Raw genomic sequence first — 20655 nt, 5'->3', positions numbered from 1 at the left:
GAATCAAATTCGGATGATTTTTTTGAATCACAATGTTGATCAAATTAGCTATTTCGCTCTGTATTTAGCTATATAAGAAGAATAAAAATTTTGTACACGCACAGACATTTTTAGAAATTCGATAAAGAAATCTGTTTCTTATTTGACTCTAAAGTTCAAAAAACTTTTACTCTCAGGTTAACAGTTCTTTTGCGAAATTTAAAAAATTCAGTTTAATCGTCGAAACACTATTCAAAATTACCTTGCAGGTAATTCAAATAATCATCAGCTGGCGTCACCTTACGGAATACGCTCAAACTATGAAGGATTAGCATTGATGCGGGTTGCATCCGAAGCACAATAAGGAGCAGCGATGTAAAAGAATATTATCAAGTCTTCGATATTTAAAATACTTATGCAAAAAGTATTGATTTCGATAAAAGTCAACAATTTTCCTAACTTTTATGAAATAGCTACCGAACATTTTGAGTCGCTGGGTAATCGAAATAATTTGAAAATCTCATTGGTGTTTAGAGATAGCATTATTTAATCTTTAAAACCGGTTGTCTGTTGAAATATTTGAACAAAATTCTAAACATTTTCGCATGGCTTGTAATCTCATAAATATTTGTATATTGTTAGAAAATTTATGGACATCCATTTTAGAACGATTTAAAATATTCGAAATATCTCCAAAAATTCAACGATGAGAAATCTTTCAAAACTTGGTAATATTTTTCAAATTCACACGGAATATTTCTAAATGATATTAGATTGCTTTGAAAATTTGTGGTAGCACTCTTGTACAATAAAATCAGTTACTCAGGATAATTTCACAATTACACAGTTACTTTCGAGGAACTTGAAACCTTTTCATCGACTGGCTTCAGAGCCAAGAATATCATTCGTATGGAAATAGGTGATAAATTGCGGTGTCGAGACACGCTATGGGGATCCATTTTTGTCAAACTCTGCCCAGAGTTTCTATCTCGCGCAAATATGTGATAATAGAAATACCTGTGTTACCGAACAGCATGGCTGAAGAATACAATTATTAAATGAAAAAAGATAACTCAACTATGTATTTACCGATGTAACAATTTTCTTTTTTTTTCAACAATAACATCCTTTGCAAAGTGGCTCGAATATAACCTCAACGTAACCTCGAAGATTTCGAAGACCGAAAATTTGTATTTATGATTTTTTCCTACAAGACCGGCGTTTCTCATCACTTGTTTAAAAAAAAAGTTGCATTATCTCTACAAAGAGACACAGAAATATTAATTTCTAATTTTGAAAAAGCAGCATTTGAAAATTAGCGTTTGAAAAAACTTGCTAATATGCAGATTCCAAGCGGATGAGTTTGGCAAAACGGATTCCCATTGATCCATGAAATTTACGATTGATTTCTGGACTAGCTGACAAGCTGGTCGGTATCGATTTCGCAAAAGTGAACTTACTTACCGTTGTTGTTGGTAAAGTGGTTCGACATCTCGCCCGACCGCTGGTACACTCGCCATCACGGTATCTGTCACCTCCAGAATAGGCAACCGAACTGACACGTTCAATTTAGGTTTACAACAGCTTAAGTAATTTAGGAATTCGCTAACCACGAGCCTCATTCGCTAGCTAGCCTCGCATTTCGCGGGCACTCAAGTTAGCAGGTCCTCGAATCCCTTAACCTTTTTAGCTTTATTTGCAACCAGTAAAAAGAAGCATGATCATGATTTCACGATATCCACGAGGGTGACGCTAGTGAGGTTAATGTCAGACTAATGTGATTCATGGCTTCCGTTTTTTTATTGTTTTTATCTCCGTAATCACGGCATTCCCGTTCTCAAATGTAAAAAACGTGACATTAGTAACCGTTGGCAGTTGGAGCGATCCACTGGTCGCACGTCACGCCTGGCTGAATTACCGATTTCGCCGCGGCGATCTCTCACTCGCGGCAGTCGGTTGAGAAGTGATTTCTCGCGCTACGATTTCCGGTTCAACCCCTTTGATCGCCGGTGGCGCCCCCCGCAGCCGCAACGGATTTGTCGCGCATTCATCTCATTTTGATGGCGTTGAGTCACCGGCGTACGAATACGAGTTTATTCTTCCCGATCCTCTGCCAGAGCAACTCCGAGTTTCGAATGCGAGCGCTTGAGTGAAACGGGCTTGCTCTGTTCGCAGAACTCTCGTTGCAAAGTGCGTTCACTCCTCGCTCCGCGCCTGTGGGGTTCAACCCCCCCCCCCCCCCCCCCCCCCGACCCCAACAAGAGTGTGATAGCTGAGCGTCATTCTCTTGGTGTTATATCGTTATACGCTTTGTATAAATTCCCGGTTATTTCTATTGTCGTTGCACTTGTTGCACTAACAGCACTAAGCATCCGACATAATTTTCTAAGCTGAGTTACAAAATCCGAAGACCCAATACCAATCACCATGCATTTAGAGTAATGTGATAGTCGATCCTCGTTTAAACCTACGTGGTCACACCTCTAAATTCAATCATGGTGGTCATACTGGGTCGATTATACACAGTCGACTTCCAAAAAGGTATTGTGACGAAACTGTCCGTCCGGAGTGGTTAAAAAAATTACGAAACATGGTTTGAACATTCTAGATGATGAAGGAAAAAATTATTTATAAGAAATAATATGGTGACATGTTGAAAAAAAAATCATACGGAGGTCAATGCTCAAAAAGAATACTTTCACTCACAAAATCGTAACTTTGTATGCTTATTATATTTTCAACTAAAATTTTGAGGTGATACTCCTTATAAGTTATACTTTCAGGAAAAAAATAGTAGCAGATTGCACATTCGAAAAATATTTTTATTCCATGGGCACGATTTAGTTTGATCGGGTGTCAGGTTAATGATGAAGATTGATTCAAATGATTACTGCATCGTACTCGTAGGGGAAATTTTAAACCCCAGGTATATCATGACTCAATTTCCGTTTGAACCCAGGGACTATTAAATATTAAGGCCGAAAGATGATCGACGGATCGATTCTACCCAGGGTGACCACCGAGGGTTAAGTAAACTCGTGTGTATAGAAAGCGTCAAGCTCACGAAGATCGCTAACAAGGTCACTACATGTGTAGTCTGAGCCTCGACTTCCTTGAAGCGAATCGAATGGTCCATTACCCGTTCCCCAGTTCAAACAGGATGATAGCCGATCGTTCTTAGATCTGTCGGAGGATGTGTGTATGTGTGTGTGTGTTCAGATCCCCTGGGAACGCTAGTGAAACTGCAATATTCGTCTTTATACAAACAGGTCTAGAAAATTCAATCTTCATACTTTCGGCAGCGTGGGCAGGCACGGATGGGGGATTCGTATTTAAGAACGATTCGAGATTCAGACAGAGACAGCACTAGTCGGCCGGACGCGGTTTAGGCCATTATTGAGGTTATGTTTATCACAGTATTAGAACTGCAACAACTAGTGAGCCCACTAGAACCGAAATTTGACTTGGCTCAACGATGCACATGATCGTGGCTCCCAGCTTTGGAGTCTACGTAAGACCGCGGGTACACTAAACATCAGAGCATAATCTGATTTCGAATGAATATAATTTTATCACATTCTCATTAATCGCCATGCGAAAAAGCAGTTTGCAAAAAATGAGACGTTGACGGACCAGGAGGTTGATCAAATTCGATTTATTCCAATATATAAAATGCTGTTGAATTCATATTGAACGTAAAAAGTTTTATAGGTCTAGTCTCGTGGACTCAATTCGCAATATTTTTTTTCTTATGGAGTTGTGGAGGTGTTTTTTATTGAGAGTTTAAAAAAAATCATTTTTGTATTTCTTACATTTGCATAACTACGCCACTGAGTCTGGACACCTATTCTCATTCACGATTGTTCATAACGCGTCGCCTCAACCTGCTGCAAGATTGTCATAATTAAAAAGTGAACGAATCAATACATATAGTAATGAAATAAACATTGAAAAAAAATCACCATTTTAAAACTTCGGAATAATTTTTAAACATGAGTTTCGAGACGCGTCTTACTGAAAGTGAAATGTAATTTATATTTTTCTCGTGTGTGAGTGAGATTCTAGGATTCTACAGTGGATGGTGATTCTGCTCTGCGATGAGGGTAAGTTGTTTCTGATCACCTTACTCCAAATCGTAACTATTCGAATGTTTATGTTCAACTATATCATGAATCAAAGTATTAATGGTGATTTATGACAATATGCAATTACTGCGATTAATTAAATAGCCTCTAGAAAAAGACAGTATCTAATGTCGGTTGGCACGAATATTAACGCACTTTTGGTATGATTAACAATTTTCATGAGGGTAGTATGATTGATCTTTTTTATTTGAAATGACAATCACAAAACCTGCCCATAATAGTTAACATTAAAAGTGATAAATATTTCCTGCAATCGGAATAACTCTTTTCTGAAACGATTTGCGAAACGATATTTTCCTCCGGTAACGAACTATTAATGAAGCTCGTATACTTGGATTCTCAAACGTGTACGATCAATGCTGCTTCAAGCAAAATCATGCTTCCGTGTGCGTCTCTCGATCCTTACTGCGATAGGAATCACGGGTCTTAACAGAAATTCCATCTTCATCCTTAAATCTTTGACTGGTGTTACGTTATCCTGTCTTATAACGTATCTCCAAAGAATTGTTGCTGTAAGTGTCTTCAAGAACATCATAGCGTACTTCGATCCTAAAAATTAAGCAAACTCGTCAACTCTCGTTCAGCGATTTCCATTCATTGGCGATCCTACAATTCTATCCACAAGAAAACGAAACTCTTCTGATTTGATCGGTCAATTTATTATTTCGTTTCTTAATTTTGAAACATAACCTATAAAGCTACATGAAAATCTCAATAATTAACCAATTAATCATCAGTATAATTGTATTCAACTATTGTCAACACTGGTGTTACCCTTACCGATACAACTTCTTGAACCGCCACTGAACGGTAAGTAGGAGAATGGTTGTTGCTCTGCGAATCTTTCAGGTAGAAATCTGTCCGGATCGAATTTCAACGGATCGGTCCAGTACTTCTCACTTCTATGGGCTCCTATAATGCTGAGAGCGACCGAACTTCCTCTGAGCAGAGTAAACTGATCTGCAAAATCAGTGTTCGTCTATGAAGGAACTCTTTGTGTACCTTGTCGCAATACCTATTCGGTTTTTGGGAACATACGGTAGTAGATGAATGAACTAAGGTGACGAAAGCTTGCAAACCTAGAACCAAATCGTCGGTCACCTTCCGGAAAATTATAGGTACAACTGGGAACAAGCGCATAGTTTCTTTGATCACTCTTTCCATGTAAATCATGCTTGACATGGCTTCAGGCGTGATCTGTAACTCTCCAGTGTCATCGTACCCTCCATCTCCTTCAAATATGCCAGTCAATTCCTGGTAGACTTTTTCCTATACGATGATATTAAGTGCGAATAATGGAACGACTTTGCAGCATGAAACGCTTGTATATGCAATATTTCGACTATAACGTCGAGACAATTAGGATATTAGACACACCTGCACATCTGGGTAAGAAGCTAGCATCATCATCAGAAAGGATCCTGTTAATGTCGTCGTGTCACTGCCCTGAAAAAACATCGAAACGATTAATCGTTTGCGTTCACTCATTTTGTCATTGTAAAAATGGTACGCATACGATGTTTCTTTCTCATTTGCAGTAAGATTGAGTGTGGTAGTCATTTTTTAAAGCCACCACCTTTGAATAATATCCAGTGTGCATCAAATGTAGTACTTACAGCCGTTATCATGGTTTCAACCTGTTCTCGGACCGCTTTATCTGTAAGAATCTCATTGTCGTCGGATAGTTTTATGAGATTGTCTATCAATGTCTCAAAATGTGTCGACAAGCTATCTGTAATACGAATGCAAACATTAATTCTGAAGATGGCAGTCATTACACTTCTGTGAAGTAAATCACGCGCAGTAACCCAAAATCGTTCATCCACATATAATTACTTCGGGTATGATGTTTAGACTTTTCGCTTCTATGTCTGACTGATGACTGTGAGCCTGTTTCGGATGTTTTTCTTCAGATATAAATGATGTCGTAATCAGTACCGTTAATTCTTACGTATCAAACAAAAAGTTTTTTACGGCATGGGCATTAAAAAGTCCACTTTTTGTGGCAGTTTTCGTTCTGTAAAGTGACGCTTTATACGGCAGCGAACAAAGTTGCGGAATAAAGTCTTTATTCTGCAGTTTTGATGCGCAGATCGAAGTGCGCATCCCAAACTGCCGAATAAAGTAGCTTCGTCGAACATATCGCGACATAACCTCACTCTTCGTTTTGCTTTTCAATGCCCATACCGTAAAAAATATCGTATGCGGCATGCCCGTAAACCGTTTTTGGCTCGGATAATTTCAGTACTCGCTTCCGGCTCGCCTTCAGCTCGTCCTGAAATCTTGATCCTTGCCAAAAAAATAGGCCGTTTACGGGCATGCCACTTAAATAGCTATTTCTAAGTACTTCACAATGAAATCGTCAGGTGCTTACCTGTATCTTGTTCGTTGTCAGCTGGTTCTCTTTGTCTCGTACGTTGACGAATTTCTTTTTTCTTCTTTCGTATTATCTGGAAGAAAATAGTAGAGGTCAATGACTAATTCATTATATTCCTGAAACTACTACAATCAATACTGATATCGACTGATTGTGAGACCAGGATCAATTTCTACTCAATCAAGATTCGCGATAGTGAATTACTGCTATTTATCCGCAGGCCAATATCGTCAAAGCTACTAAGAATCATTTACTCAGCTAAACTAGCCACTACACCTCTCATATATATAGTTAATGTATCGCATTTCTTAAACCACCGAACATGCAGTTTTTGACTAAACTTGCACAGCTGGACTCTCCAGAGAGGAAGAACGTCCCCTTAAATAATTTTAGAACAATTGGAGTTATTGTCGTTACCGAGCATCAAAGATGGTGAAAATATTGTTGTTCTTCTTCTTCTTCTTCGTCATCGTCGTTCCGTGCTGAGCCATATTTCTCTTTGATATTACAGATATTACAAAATGCAGTCTAGAGCTAATAAGTATCAAATTGAAGGGTGACTAACGTTCCTTCGCTTTTGTATATACATACAGGATAATTTATGGCAGAATTCTAGAAAGTTGCAGACAATGGTTGGTTGCCTGAGTCTAACCTGCAAGTTAAAACACTAAACAGATGGACTCGTGAGGTTCTTTAAGAGTTGGACTGGCGACGTAGCACTCGTGGGAACGACAGAGCTCGTGTGATCATCGGAAAATAGCTATTTATGTAGCATGCCCGTAAACTGCCTGTTTTTTTGGCAAGGATACAGATTTCAGGACGAGCTGAAGGCGAGCCGGAAGCGAGTACTGAAATTATCCGAGCCAAAAAACGGTTTTCGGGCATGCCGCATACAATATTTTTTACGGTATGGGCATTGAAAAGCAAAACGAAGAGTGAGGTTATGTCGCGATCTGTTCGACGAAGCTACTTTATTCGGCAGTTTGGGATGCGCACTTCGAACTGCGCATCAAAACTGCGGAATAAAGACTTTATTCCGCAACTTTGTTCGCTGCTGTATAAAGCGTCACTTTACGGAACGAAAACTGCCACAAAAAGTGGACTTTTCAATGCCCATGTCGTAAAAAGATAATTCTTAGTCATCCTTACAAGGAGGGATTTACATAAATTCTACCAATCATAGGCCGTATCGCCCCCGTACGAATCTCTTGAAAGAAACTGCATTTGTTTAAAGATTCAAAAGAAACCTATTCAGTACAAAATAACAAGTCCGTTACAGTGGCAAAATAAACAATTTACTAGTCGTTTAGGTGATATCGATATAAATACCTAACTCATACTTTCACGTTTGTAAGCTGTAACAACATATCCAAGTTTGTACACAACTATTATTCGGGAATTATTGAACTGCAATCTCGATGATTTTGATTGTAACTATAACATTTAGACATTCTGTACACTTCATCAACTTTTTTTATCATGCGGTACAGAATCATATCAATGTGAAGTGATGTGCAGTGATTAGTCATTTACTTGAATTTGGAGTGATTGTCCTTATCATATCGAAAGTTGATAAGCCGTTTGCATTGACGCCAATCATTAGCCTTGCAAGTCATCGATCTCTATCAGATCACTAATTGTACGTTAGGCATTTGCGTAGTAGAGACTCTCTGATCAAATGACGACACGACAGATGTTTAAAAAAAGTTGAACCAATTTGGAGATTTCGTACTCACGTTGTCAGCAAATTCATGCAGAAACTGGATGTTCTTCTGTTGGTCCTTGCCAATTTGTGTTCGGTAGAAAATGAAGTCAGGGTACAGCCAGGGACTTAAAGCCCGTTTGACCATTGCTGACAGCACGCTGAGGAAATAAATCAGACAATAGTTTCACCCCAGGAATAAAACTGATCACTTAATAAAAGTAGCTTCAAGCTTTTGTGCATTATGGATGGAACGTCAATGAGGAAGATCATCTTTCAGTCAATGGAATTCAAATTGTTGACTTACTTTTCCACTGCCTCTGCGTAGTCACAACTGTCATTTTTCTGTGCCTCTAATTTTATACCCATAGTCGTTTCTGTGATACAGAATATCATATAGGGTGTCATTAGTCAAGAAAAAAGTATCGTAATATGTAGTTTAGGTCACCTAATACGTAACTGCAGCGACCTACCGCAAACGACATCCAACGTGCACCGTGAAAGATATTTGTCTACTTCAAATTCTGGGCCATCCAAGTGACGCTCCAGTTTTTTGACCATTATGATCGATTGGGCGGAAAATGTATTTACATAAGACTTTAGAATCATGTGATTGAAAGACGGCTGAATCAGCTTCCGGTGTAATTTCCATATAGACTCTGTAATAAAATAATTTTCGAAATGCTGCAAAAACTTTGATTCAACGATGAAGTGACATGTCATTGACCTACCAGGAGCCGTAATTAATCCATCTCCCACCCAGGGCCGTCCGAAATCGTAAAACTCGTTTTTGTCCATGGTTTTTGAACTGAGAAGAAGCACCTGAAACAGCAAATCAGTTCATGGCTGTAAGTTAGTTCTGTATTAGATAAATTATCAAATCATTTTACCTTGAATTGTTCAGGAATAACCGTAGCGAAGATTGAAAAACTGCCCCATGAAGTTTGGAAAGATGGAGGATACGTTTTTCCCACTTCAAGGATCTTTTTCAAAATAACTGTAATGACACATATTGTAGAACGTGACGATTCCATTTATAGCTACTGAGGATTCTGTATCCGCGACAAAATGTCACTCCATAATTACCTTCAGTGTTGCCAAACGCGAGATACGCCGCGCCTACAAAAGGCAAACTTCTGGGTTCCTCCGATTTAGGTGCATAACCAGATAGAAGTCCGAGTTTCAAAAGCTTGACCGCAACGTTGATGATATTATAACATATAAAGCATGCCACGACGCAAATCGCTACCGTCAAAGGATTCATTTTGGTATTTGCGAGTCCCCGTAAGGGAGACTGCAATAATTATCACCTTTTATGGCGTAGAAAACTGATCGCGTTATGTTTACTGAATGGACTTTTATCACCGTACAGTTTGACTAACCAACGATAATTAGCACTGCCACCTCTGTTTAGACTGAACTGATTTCTAAGAACCGAAATTAAATTCACTGCTCTTTTATAGGAGAAGAAGAGTTTAATATATTCCCCCCTAAGGTACTTACAGATTATGTAAGAGTGTTAAAGAAGACCCAAGCATACAAGATCTATTATTCTTAAACACTTAGGTACGTGAAGTAAATGAGTGCCATTATAAACGTATGATTTTAATTTGAGCCCATCTTCAGACTCGTTACAACACAGCTTCGTAAATATGGTACGTATGTAACTGACCTTTGAGACTGATGGCAGGCAGTTTTGAGTTTCTCTTCAACAGATGTAGGAATCACACATAAACGTGAATTTTGTAGCCTGAATTCTCTCAAGTGATGACAAATTTTCCGATTTTACGAATTATTGGTACAAAAATTCTACAGAATTCAGGTCTGCAAGACCGTTTCATTACCACAAGTTCGTTTCGACAAGTGACGGTCAAATGTCAAATTGAATCAAAATGAACGAATTTGAGAAATAAATGTATGAAAAACGTACTTCCAGGAACGAATTCCATAGAATCAAACTTCCAGACCTAAATTTTGTAGAAACAAACTTCCAGACCGGAATTCTATGGAAACGAACTGCAGGTGACAATTCAGTAGAAAGATTTTCTGTAGAAACGAGCTTTTCCCATTTATTCTGTAGAATCGAGCAATCTGAAAGAATTCGTTTCTAGAAAAAACGAATTTTTAGGAGGATCTCTGTGGAAAAAATATGTGCCCTAAAATAATTCTGTAGAATTGAACTTTGTAGAAAATATCTTCTGTAGAAGCGATTCTGTAAAAACGGTATCGACTCACGTAATCCCAATGTCGGACGCGTTTAATTCAATTTCGAGTATACAATAATTTCATACGTCCAGTGGCTACCAAGCAGTAAGTATTTCACGCAAGACGAAATAATGGCCGAAGTAACTGACGTACGATTTAATCATCAGAGTAATCTTAAAAACAGAGAATCTGTCCGCAAATCACTAATTACATGCGTGTATAGGTCCCGAGAGTCTCCCCTAAAAAAATTAACCGCGTTTAATTCAGCTAAGCGAGAGATTGCGTGAGCTTCGGGTCAGATAAGGCGTCATTATTTACTCGTACTTACTGGTTATCTAAGCGTAAAATAAAATAATCTTAGTTGTGAATTTGAAAAATTTATCATACGGGGCATTCTGAGTAGAATGGACCACATTTTTCAACTTATTGTAATACTTGAAGAAATTTTTGGTGAAAGTTTTCGGATTTTTGAAACAAATTGTTTAAGAGACTCACTTTTTATGAAATCAATATAAATCGATATGGCGTGAGCAGTGTGAAAGAGAGTCGATTCAAAAGCTCTTCCTTCTCATCTTACTGAAAATATTATAGCTGTTTCTAATCAAAATTAGTTAGAAAAAGCACGTTTTTATAATCGAATAAGAGACGACAGTTATACATAAAAATCTGAACAATCGCAAAAATAATCCAATTCTCTTAATTACTCAAAAATATTAAGTCACGTGATCTTACCTTTCTTTTTAAATGATCTGAGAATTTCTGAAAAATTGTTGATAACGTTTTGCAAGAATTGGCCATCTCACAAAGAATGCCATATATTAGCTATTTATGTGGCATGCCCGTAAACCGCCTGTTTTTTTGGCATTCAGGACAAGGTAAAGGCGAGCCGGAAGCGAGCCGGAAGCGAGTACTGAAATTATTCGAGCCAAAAAACGGTTTACGGGCATGCCACATACAATATTTTTTACGGTATGGGCATTGAAAAGCAAAACGAAGAGTTGATTTATTCATCTCTCTTACGATCACCTGAAACGTAGGAGCAGGAGTCAGACACTCAATTCCCTACAAAGCTTATCATGTAGGTTGTTTTAGGCAGTTTTGGTTAATCGAGAACTCCAGTAATATAATACTTGGCTGTTCGTTCAATTGAGTAGTCCTTAGACGTACTTCAACTTTTTGTAAGTAATAATAACAAATGGTTAACGAGTATACTTCTAACCTACAACGTTAGTGAAGATGCTGTAATCCTTGGGAGCCGCCATTTACCACGTAAAAATTTGAAACGCGCTAGAGATTTTTGTCAACAATCGCTACGCAAGTATTTTTTGCGCGATGACGTGAACCACGAAAGAGGTTTCCACGCTGCAGAAATCAACGTGCGAGTTGATTTAGCGCGCGAAATTCAACCTCCCAACAGCAATTACAGTGAAATTCATTGTCGATGTGCAACAGCTTAGCGTTAGCAACTTTTTCCGTTGGTTGAAATTCTCAAGCTCACTGGTCGATGTGAATTTCAAACTTGCATATCTACGACGCACACGTAGCTTTCATATGTTCTTAATCCTGCGTCATCTCATACTATCAAGGGATTGTTCACTCGGATTTTTATTTAATTCATATTAGAAAAGCATCTGAGTACAAACGTGTCCGATTGATACACCGCGATGGCCTTGGAGCACGTAAAAAGTTCCAGAGGCAAGAAATTAGTCACTTTCAAAGGATATATACATCGCCGGGAGAAGAATATAAAGGTAAAATGGTATGGAAGTACGTATAATATGAGGTTTGTTCGAGCGCCAGCAGAATACACATTGTGGACGCTTCTATAGTGAAGCATAAACTCATCACATTTATCTTCGAAACCTTGCAGTATCATAGCTTATACAGTCACATTCGCCTCGAATGCCTAGATGAGGCTGAGTGTTAAATATTTGTGAAATATAAGATGTTGAATAGAATACCCTGCATTTTTTTTTTTAATTCTTGGGAAATGTTGAAAACAAGAATAAAAAAAAACACCAACTACCCCACCGATCGCATCTGAAGTTTAATTACTTTGAGCTGAGAAAAGTCCCTTCGATTGTAGCCACAATAATTCAATTTCAACTTTCATTGCACCAAATTTTTTGAGTGTAGTCATTTTATTTACAATGTATAACTCGAAACACAATTGGTACCCGAATGTGGCTAGAATTATGTACGTAATGTTGATTCGCTCTTCCTTTTTGGGCGTCTCTGAATCCTCAATGTGATAGGATCAACAGGTTTCAACACAAAATCCATTTTCAGCCGTAAATCTTCGACTGGTACCACTTCATCCTTGGTCAAAACATATTTCCGGAGAATAGTTGCGACGATTATCTTCATGAACATCACAGCATACTTCGATCCTGAAATTGAGTGAAACTCGTTCACTCACGGAAAGTCATTCCCATTGGTTCGTATGCGGAAATTAATTTTGCGACTGATAGTTTTTCACCATTTTCAACGTAACTGGCTAGGGACAAGAAATTATTGTCGCAGAATCCATTTCCGCATGTGTACACCTGTAATGCTATTTTAAATTCCGGCAAACCGAACGATTTTCATACATTCAATTCAATACTTATTTCATTCCGGACATTCTTTCACTTAAAATTAGAAAATCTCGATGAGTTATCAGTACAGTAATGAAAGATCATTATCAACTCTCCCATTTTCTCTTACCGATACAATTTCTTCGACCACCACCAAACGGCAAGTAAGAATATGGTTCTTGTTGTGCGAATCTTTCCGGTAGAAATCGATCCGGGTCGAATTTCAGAGGATCCGGCCAATACTTCTCGGATCTGTGAACCCCGATGAAGTTGAGAGCGATCGAACTCCCTCGTGGCAAAGTAAACTGACCTATAAAATTAATGATTATTTGAGAAATGACTAAGTGCACAATCTTCGAATAACACATTTCACTCGAATGCAAGGGCAGCATGTACTCAGAAACATGCAGTAGTAGAAGAATGGATCAATTGACGAAAGCTTGCGAACCTAAATCCAAATCTTCCGTCGCCTTTCGGAAAACTAGGCATACAACAGGAAATAGGCGAATAGTTTCCTTGATCACTCTATCCATGTACGTCATCCTCGCTAAGACTTCCATCGTGATAGGTAATTCTTCACCGTCATCATCTGATACATTTTCTCCGAAATTTTCACACAATTCCTGGTACACTTTGTCCTGTCGGATGATATGAAAAACAAATAATTGTAAGACTCCGCAGAGCCTTATAAGTGATGCTCAACACGCGATCCTTGTTTTTATTGGACTCGGATCATTACGTAAAGTGTCATAGCATAACCAAAATACCTGAATGTCTTGGTGAGACGCTAGCATCAACATCAAGTAGTTCACTGTGGTGGCCGTTGTGTCACTGCCCTAAGAGAGAACGATAAATACACGATTGCGTTGAGTCACATTCATGTTGCTGATTGCGAGTTCACAACGTCATTGCATAGGAACTGTTTCGTTTTCAATGCACGGTAAAACTCACAATCGTGACAACTTTTCCGAGCTGTGCCGTGGAGACAATATCGGAAACAAATAGAGCATTATACTTACAGCTACCATTATCGAATCGATGTGATCCCGGACCATTTTATCCGTTAGTACTTCGTTGTCACCGGATAGTCTTAAGAGATTATCTATCAGTAACTGAGGTGCAGCCATGGAAATATCTGACACATAAATGTAAAGGTTGTTAGAAATACGACAAGCATCATACCTAACTCATACATAAATGGCCCTGGAAATGGAAGACCCTTCACATTCACACCTACCATCATCTGGTTTCAAATATATGTCATCAAAGTGGTAAGGCTCAACACTTCAAGTTCAACTCACTCGTACAAAACACAAACCCTATTGGTGCACTTAAGGAGTTCATCCCATTTCTATGGTACTTACCAGCTGAACCTTGTTCGTTATCGACAGACACCCGTGAATCGCTGTGTTGGACGATTTCTGCTTTCTTCTTCCGTATCACCTAAAATTAACCCTCACAAATCAGTGATTGTAGGGAATTTAATCAGCTACTAATTTGATAAGAACTATTTTGGTCGTAGAAACAACCATTCTGTAATTGTGTCGCGAAAATTGGAATCTTTCGTGCTTTCACCCTATCTTCAGGGATTCGAAGAAATTCTTGTCATACACCCCCAAATGAAATATTTCCACTAAGATTCGCTTTGGTCACAATATTTCTACGGACTATATATGGACTGATACACTGGATTGTAGTAACCCTGCAAGCATTCTTGCCTAGCTGCTTGATCAAGTATCGGGCAACGGATTCGAGTGTTCCATTCGCAAGATGATAATCAATGCCCAAAGTGATTGTATCAACAAACATGTTCCACACTTACGTTGTCAGTCAGCTCATGCATAAACTTGATGTGTTTCTTTTCGTCTTTGCCAAGTTGCGTGCGGTAGAAAATAAAGTCTGAGTACAGCCAAGGGCTGGCAGCTCGTTTGACATAACCAACCATCACCCTGTGAAAACAGAATATATTGCACAATTCGAGTGTTTTCATTGATGACCTGAAGAAAATATAAATGCACGATACAGGTAGAATTGACGAAACAGCACTGTGTTACACATCGAGCCATCAGGTTTCGGCTTTAACAAATAAAGTGTGATCGAGAGAGAAGTTGATGTGTTCAACATGCGAATGGCACTCCAATTGACTTACTTATGGGATGCTTCTTCGTACTGACAACTGTTGCTTTCCTGTGCTTCCAACTTTATACCCGTCGCCGTCTCTGTGAGATATAAATAAATGTACTAAGTTATTCTTTGGCCAAGGAAAATGTGTCGATTACATACGTCTAATCGACGCTCCTCAAATTATAGTCGACCGACCTACCACAGATTGCGTCCAATGTACACAGCGAAACGTATCTCGATATTTCAAATTCTGGTCCGTCCAAGTGCTGCTCTATTTTCTTGGCCAGTATCACTGACTGAGTGGTAAATATTTCGACGAAAGATTTGAGAACCATGGTATTGAAGAATGGTTGAAGCAGCTTCCGATGCACTTCCCATATTGACCCTGTAATGATAAATTTTTCAATATTCAGCAATAATTTTAGACATCAACACGGAATCGTTTCCCGAGAAATGCATCAAATAGAGAAGCGTGACTGAAGGCATTTACTCGTGATCCATTCTCAATTCTGGAATCCAATATTTTCACCGAAAGGTAAGTCTACATAATACGTGCGTCGAACATTGGCTGATTTTCAATTTCAGTATAGAGCAAATAACATTTTGTTTACAATAAGAATTTATGGAGTGTACATCGAGGTCGAAAAAGTGTTGAAATAAAACGTGATGAAACAGACCTTCAAGTAGATCGCGCATTTGTTTACGTTTTTTTCAGTTTTTTTTTTACGTTGAGTTATCCAGTTGTGGGCTTCTAAGGACTTGTATAATTGAATACGGATTTTAGTTTCGTAAAAAAATCCGTATTGTTTGGCTGATTTCAATAAGTGTAGCTAATCTTACCGTCGCCCGATCATCTGAGACAAATTGTTATCAAGAATGTCGTATTTTTTAATTGAATTACAACCGCAACATCTGAAAACTATTGCAATTGTATGTATCGGATTTTTTTATCAACCGACGAACTCAAGAAAGAATCTGTCCCGCGTAACTTGTAAGGATTTCACTTACGAATGAAATGATGTCTTTTCAGTAGAATGTATCAGACGAACTATAAGAATTTTCTGGTAAAACAATAGTGGAATAATTTGATTTTTTTGATGCTGATAATATCGAGGTGGTTAGAGTCGGAGTTCAGAATTGAATCGTTTTCATCTGAATGACACAAGAGTTTCTTGAATCAGATTCAACTTGATCCGTTTCAATTGGCCGGTTTAATTTTCGTTTTATTATGTTTTTGATTTGTTTATTCGACACATTTTTTGACGTAATTTTACGTCCCGTACATCCTGAATTGTCAGCTTCGGTAGCCGAACGAATTCTACATGACGATGACGATTCCGATGATTGCAGTGGTGTCAGAAATGATCTAACGAACGCGAAATCATGAGAACGTATTGACGTAGATACACTGTCGGTTCGCGTGAACAATTACGGTGATCACTGTCACGGTTACACAATAGATGAAGCCTGTACCAATATGAAATAGAGTGAAATGTTGTAGGCAAATTTTTATCAAAGTAACAAAAGACATTCATCGTCTGTTACGTATCCGACGATTGCATCCGGTTTGCTCGTGAGTTCCAAGCTACCACTATTCACCATAACTTGATACCTGGATTCTCCCTAATGAAACGCTTCCATTACATTCGACATAAGATTTGTGATTTTAAAACGCGATTTAGGAAACCAGTGATAAGATTTCGCGTCACTCGTTTTCGAAGCTGCACGCTTCGCTAGCTTGACGAAGTTCGTTTGGACACAAGGACTGAGCCATTATTCACGTGGATCCATTTGCTCGAGGTATCGAACATCCCGTAGAGAGCCTGGACTTTACGTGAGAAGTGCTCACTTCGATAAAATACACATAATTTTAAATTTAGTTAGACCAAGGCAACCCTTTACTGACTCCGATATCTCACATAGAGTAAAATAGCAAAGTGATGTCGTTAACTCACCAGGAGCGGTGATTAATCCATCCCCCATCCAGGGCCGAGCGTATTCATAAAAGTTGTTCCTCTCAACGGTTTTCGAACTGTGAAGTATCAACTGAAACGACAAATCAACTCGTATCTGAAAGTTTCGCTCGCTTTCGATGGTCATCGGACTACTTCACCTTGAGATGTTCAGGAGAAGTCGCGCAGAACAATGAATTGTAACCAATCGAGAATCGAAACGATGTAGGATACATATGTCCGATTCCAATGACCCTATTCAAGATAGCTGTAATTCCACATATTACAGAGCCTAATTCTGATGTTATTCGCTACTGAAAATTCAGTATCCACAACGAATGATGTCACTTACTTTCCGTACTACCAACGAAGAGATATGCATGGCCCACAATAGGAAGACTCGGCAAATCCTCAGCTCTGAGCGGGTAATCGGAGAGCAATGTGATCTTCAAAAGCTTAACTGCAACGTTGATTATCCGATAGAATATCAAGCATGCCACCACAAACGCAGCTACCTTCGAAGGGTCCATTTTGCGATTCAATGAAACCCTGAACCACGGGTCTCTTTATTTTTTTCCGTAACGAGTTTTCGGATTTTCATGGAATTTTATTGCAATCAGCTTGTCGTATTACAAGACCTCTTCGTCTGCTAATCCTCACTGAATTCGCTCTTTTGTCGTATATTATTGAAAACTGGGGCCAGGCAACACGCTTGTCTCTGCTTCGATTGAACTGATTTCTCGAAGCTTGAATGAGATTCACGATTTTTATAAAGTAGCGTTACATAATACCCCCAGAATGATCCAGCGCGCCACGGACTGTCCAACCAATCAATACCTGTCTTGGAACTCATAGTTTGACACACGTTGTATGTAAAAATCCGGTTTGCTGTCATTCCACTAACTGCTCATCATTTTTCGTTCGAACGTTGTAGATAAGAATTTTGCTACAGCTATATTGGACTTTAATGTGGTTTTCCTGCTTAGGAACAGTAGAAAATGACTGTTTTATTTCGTGTTTTATCATGACAACAAGAGTAATGGACGGAACAGAGTGAAACGAAATGCATTTGAAAGCTTTAAATTCACACTGCAAAGCACGAAACAGCTTTCCCAACTTTCTTAAAAATTTACCCCTGTACGTTCATTTAAGTGGAGCTCCTGCAGAAAATGATTGGCAAAAGGTTAACCACGTTTGCAGGCGAACAGAATACCTAAGTTGTTTTTTGCATTTTTTTTTTGTGATTCGATTTTCGTAACTTGGCGAATTTTTTACGTTTCAGATGATTTTGCCTGAACACGGAATTTCACAGTGAAAATGAGAAGTCATAGTCATAAAAATAGAAGATATTATATAAAAAGAATCGTTAACGGATATGATTCCGTAACACGAGGTAAACGATGCATAATGAGTTTAATATTTATATATTGACACAAGACGATTTACTGGAATGACATTACGTACGAATTTCTTGAGTTCAAGGATATGAACTTGGGACCGCTGATAAAATATTCACGAATACGAGTGATTATACTCAATTAAAAAGGTTTCTCAGGTAACGGTAGTAGGAAATGATCACATCATTGATTCATTGTGATTAGACTTGTGATTATCATTCAAAAAATATAAATTTCCGTTTTGAAACCAAAAAATTACTTTTCAATTGTCTTAAAAATTGACTCCTGCACGTCGCATCAGTTCAAGTGAAGCTCTGCAGAAAATAACTGGGGAAACGATAACCACGTTTGTAGGTGAACAGAATGTTCGAAAACAAAAAACCAAGACTTTTTTAGAATCGTCAATATGTCTTCTAAGCTTCTACGGAACGGACTTTCGATTCGATTTTTTGTTTTTGAAAAATTAATAAGAACATTCCCAAAAGTCTTAAAAGAACACCAAATCTGATGATCAAAGTCACAGCTGAGCCAAATTTAAATTTTTCAAAAAGTCTAGGTTTTTTGTTTCAGATATTCCTTTCGTCTACAATCTTGATTATCGTTCTGCCAGTTGTTTGCTGCAGAGCTCCGCTTGAACTGATGCGACGTCCAGGAGTCAATTTTTAAGATGATTGAAAAAAAATCGTTTGGTTTCAAAATGAGAATTTATAGCTTTCGAATGCGTTTTGTTTCATTCCATTCTGTCTATTAGCCTAATCGCAATGAAACAATAGTGTGATCATATTCTACTATCCTTACCTGAGAAACCTCCTTAATTATTGACAAGTATATTCACTCGTATTCGTGAATATTTTATCAGCGGTCCTAATAAGTTCATATCCTTGAACTCAAGAAATTCGTACGTAATGACATTCCAGTAAATCGTCTTGTGTCAATATATAAATATTAAACTCATTATGCATCGTTTACCTCGTGTCACGGAATCATATCCTTTAACGACTCTATTTATATAACATCTTCTATTTGTATAACTATGATTTCTGATTCTCTTTTAAGTCGTTCTTGTTTTCACTGTAAACTTCCGTATCTAGGCAAAACCATATGAAATGTAAAAAAATTGACTATATTACCACCACCACATCACGATAAAAAAATATTGCCTATTGTATTTGCAAGCGGCAAAAAGAAAATTTTCAAAATTCGATGCGTTAGATAATTAGAATAACTTTTGTGTGGTTTAAAGTATAAATCCGCAACTTTCAAATGCTTATTACAGTCTGATTTTAGACGTACGATGCTATTAAATAAATGAATCAAAAGGAGCAATAAACAACTGTGATTAATTGTGATTTCACAGCCTAAATTCTGTCGAATGTCGATACATTTTCCGATATTCAGAATTATCGGTATAAAAATTATCTCTATAATATAAAACTACGTAGCATGAAATGACACTGGAGAATTCCAAAAAACTTTCCACCATCGAGTCGCGTATAATTCCATTTCGTTTAAACGATAATATTCCACGTTCAGTAGCTACGCGAAGCTCTATTTTACACAAAACGAAATAATGATTGAAGTAACTGCCACGTGATTTAATCGTTAGATTAATCTTAGATACTGAGAATTCATCCTGCGAAAACCACTAATTTTATGCGTGTACAAATCATGGACGTCTCATGCAAAAAATTAACTACGCACTTCGGCGAGATGTTGCGCGAGCTTCGAGTGAGATAAGGTGACATTGCTTGCTCGTTAAATTTGAAAAATTTTATCATACGGGGCACTCTTAGTGAACTGGACCACATTCGGCAAAATGTTTACACAAAATCGTGCCACTTTTCCAACTTATAATATAACATTTGACGGAATTTTTTATCCATTTTTTCGGATTTTCAAAATAAACTGTCAAGGAGGCCGACTTAATGCTTCCAAAATCATTATAAATCGATACGATGAGAGGCGTGTCGAAGAAAGTAGATCCAATAAGGTTCGATTTTTTGATTGACTTACTGAAAATGTTGAAGCCATTCCTAGTCAAAAATTGTTAGAAATAAAAAAACACGTTTTTCTTATCAAATAAGAGGCCCTATCCTCACGAAAAACCAACTAGATAACGCTAAATCCCTCAAAAATAGCTATTTATGTGGCATGCCCGTAAACCGCCTGTTTTTTTGGCAAGGATAAAGATTTCAGGA

At 38.1% G+C, this 20655-nt stretch overlaps 2 protein-coding genes across 2 annotated transcripts; both read right to left on the bottom strand.

Annotated features, from left to right (window-relative positions):
- Positions 1 to 4367: 4367 nt before the first annotated feature.
- On the bottom strand, positions 4368 to 9467 carry LOC124411390 (cytochrome P450 4C1-like). Its single transcript, XM_046890482.1, has 12 exons — positions 9290 to 9467; positions 9094 to 9200; positions 8935 to 9025; positions 8677 to 8862; positions 8511 to 8580; positions 8238 to 8364; positions 6499 to 6574; positions 5741 to 5856; positions 5502 to 5570; positions 5204 to 5393; positions 4905 to 5084; positions 4368 to 4673 (listed from the first exon to the last, which is right to left on the bottom strand). Exons 1-12 carry the CDS (start codon positions 9465 to 9467, stop codon positions 4489 to 4491), a joined length of 1575 nt encoding a protein of 524 aa, XP_046746438.1. The 3' UTR covers positions 4368 to 4488.
- A 3134-nt stretch (positions 9468 to 12601) lies between these two features.
- LOC124411389 (cytochrome P450 4C1-like) lies at positions 12602 to 17590 on the bottom strand. The gene is made up of 12 exons (XM_046890481.1): positions 17413 to 17590; positions 17222 to 17328; positions 17064 to 17154; positions 15308 to 15493; positions 15134 to 15203; positions 14807 to 14933; positions 14349 to 14427; positions 14004 to 14119; positions 13752 to 13820; positions 13433 to 13622; positions 13115 to 13294; positions 12602 to 12798 (listed from the first exon to the last, which is right to left on the bottom strand). Exons 1-12 carry the CDS (start codon positions 17588 to 17590, stop codon positions 12602 to 12604), a joined length of 1590 nt encoding a protein of 529 aa, XP_046746437.1.
- Positions 17591 to 20655: the final 3065 nt, after the last annotated feature.

The sequence above is a fragment of the Diprion similis genome, chromosome 10, assembly GCF_021155765.1.
Source record: "Diprion similis isolate iyDipSimi1 chromosome 10, iyDipSimi1.1, whole genome shotgun sequence".
NCBI classification, from domain to species: Eukaryota; Metazoa; Arthropoda; class Insecta; order Hymenoptera; family Diprionidae; genus Diprion; species Diprion similis.
This window is presented reverse-complemented; position numbering and strand designations above follow the sequence as displayed.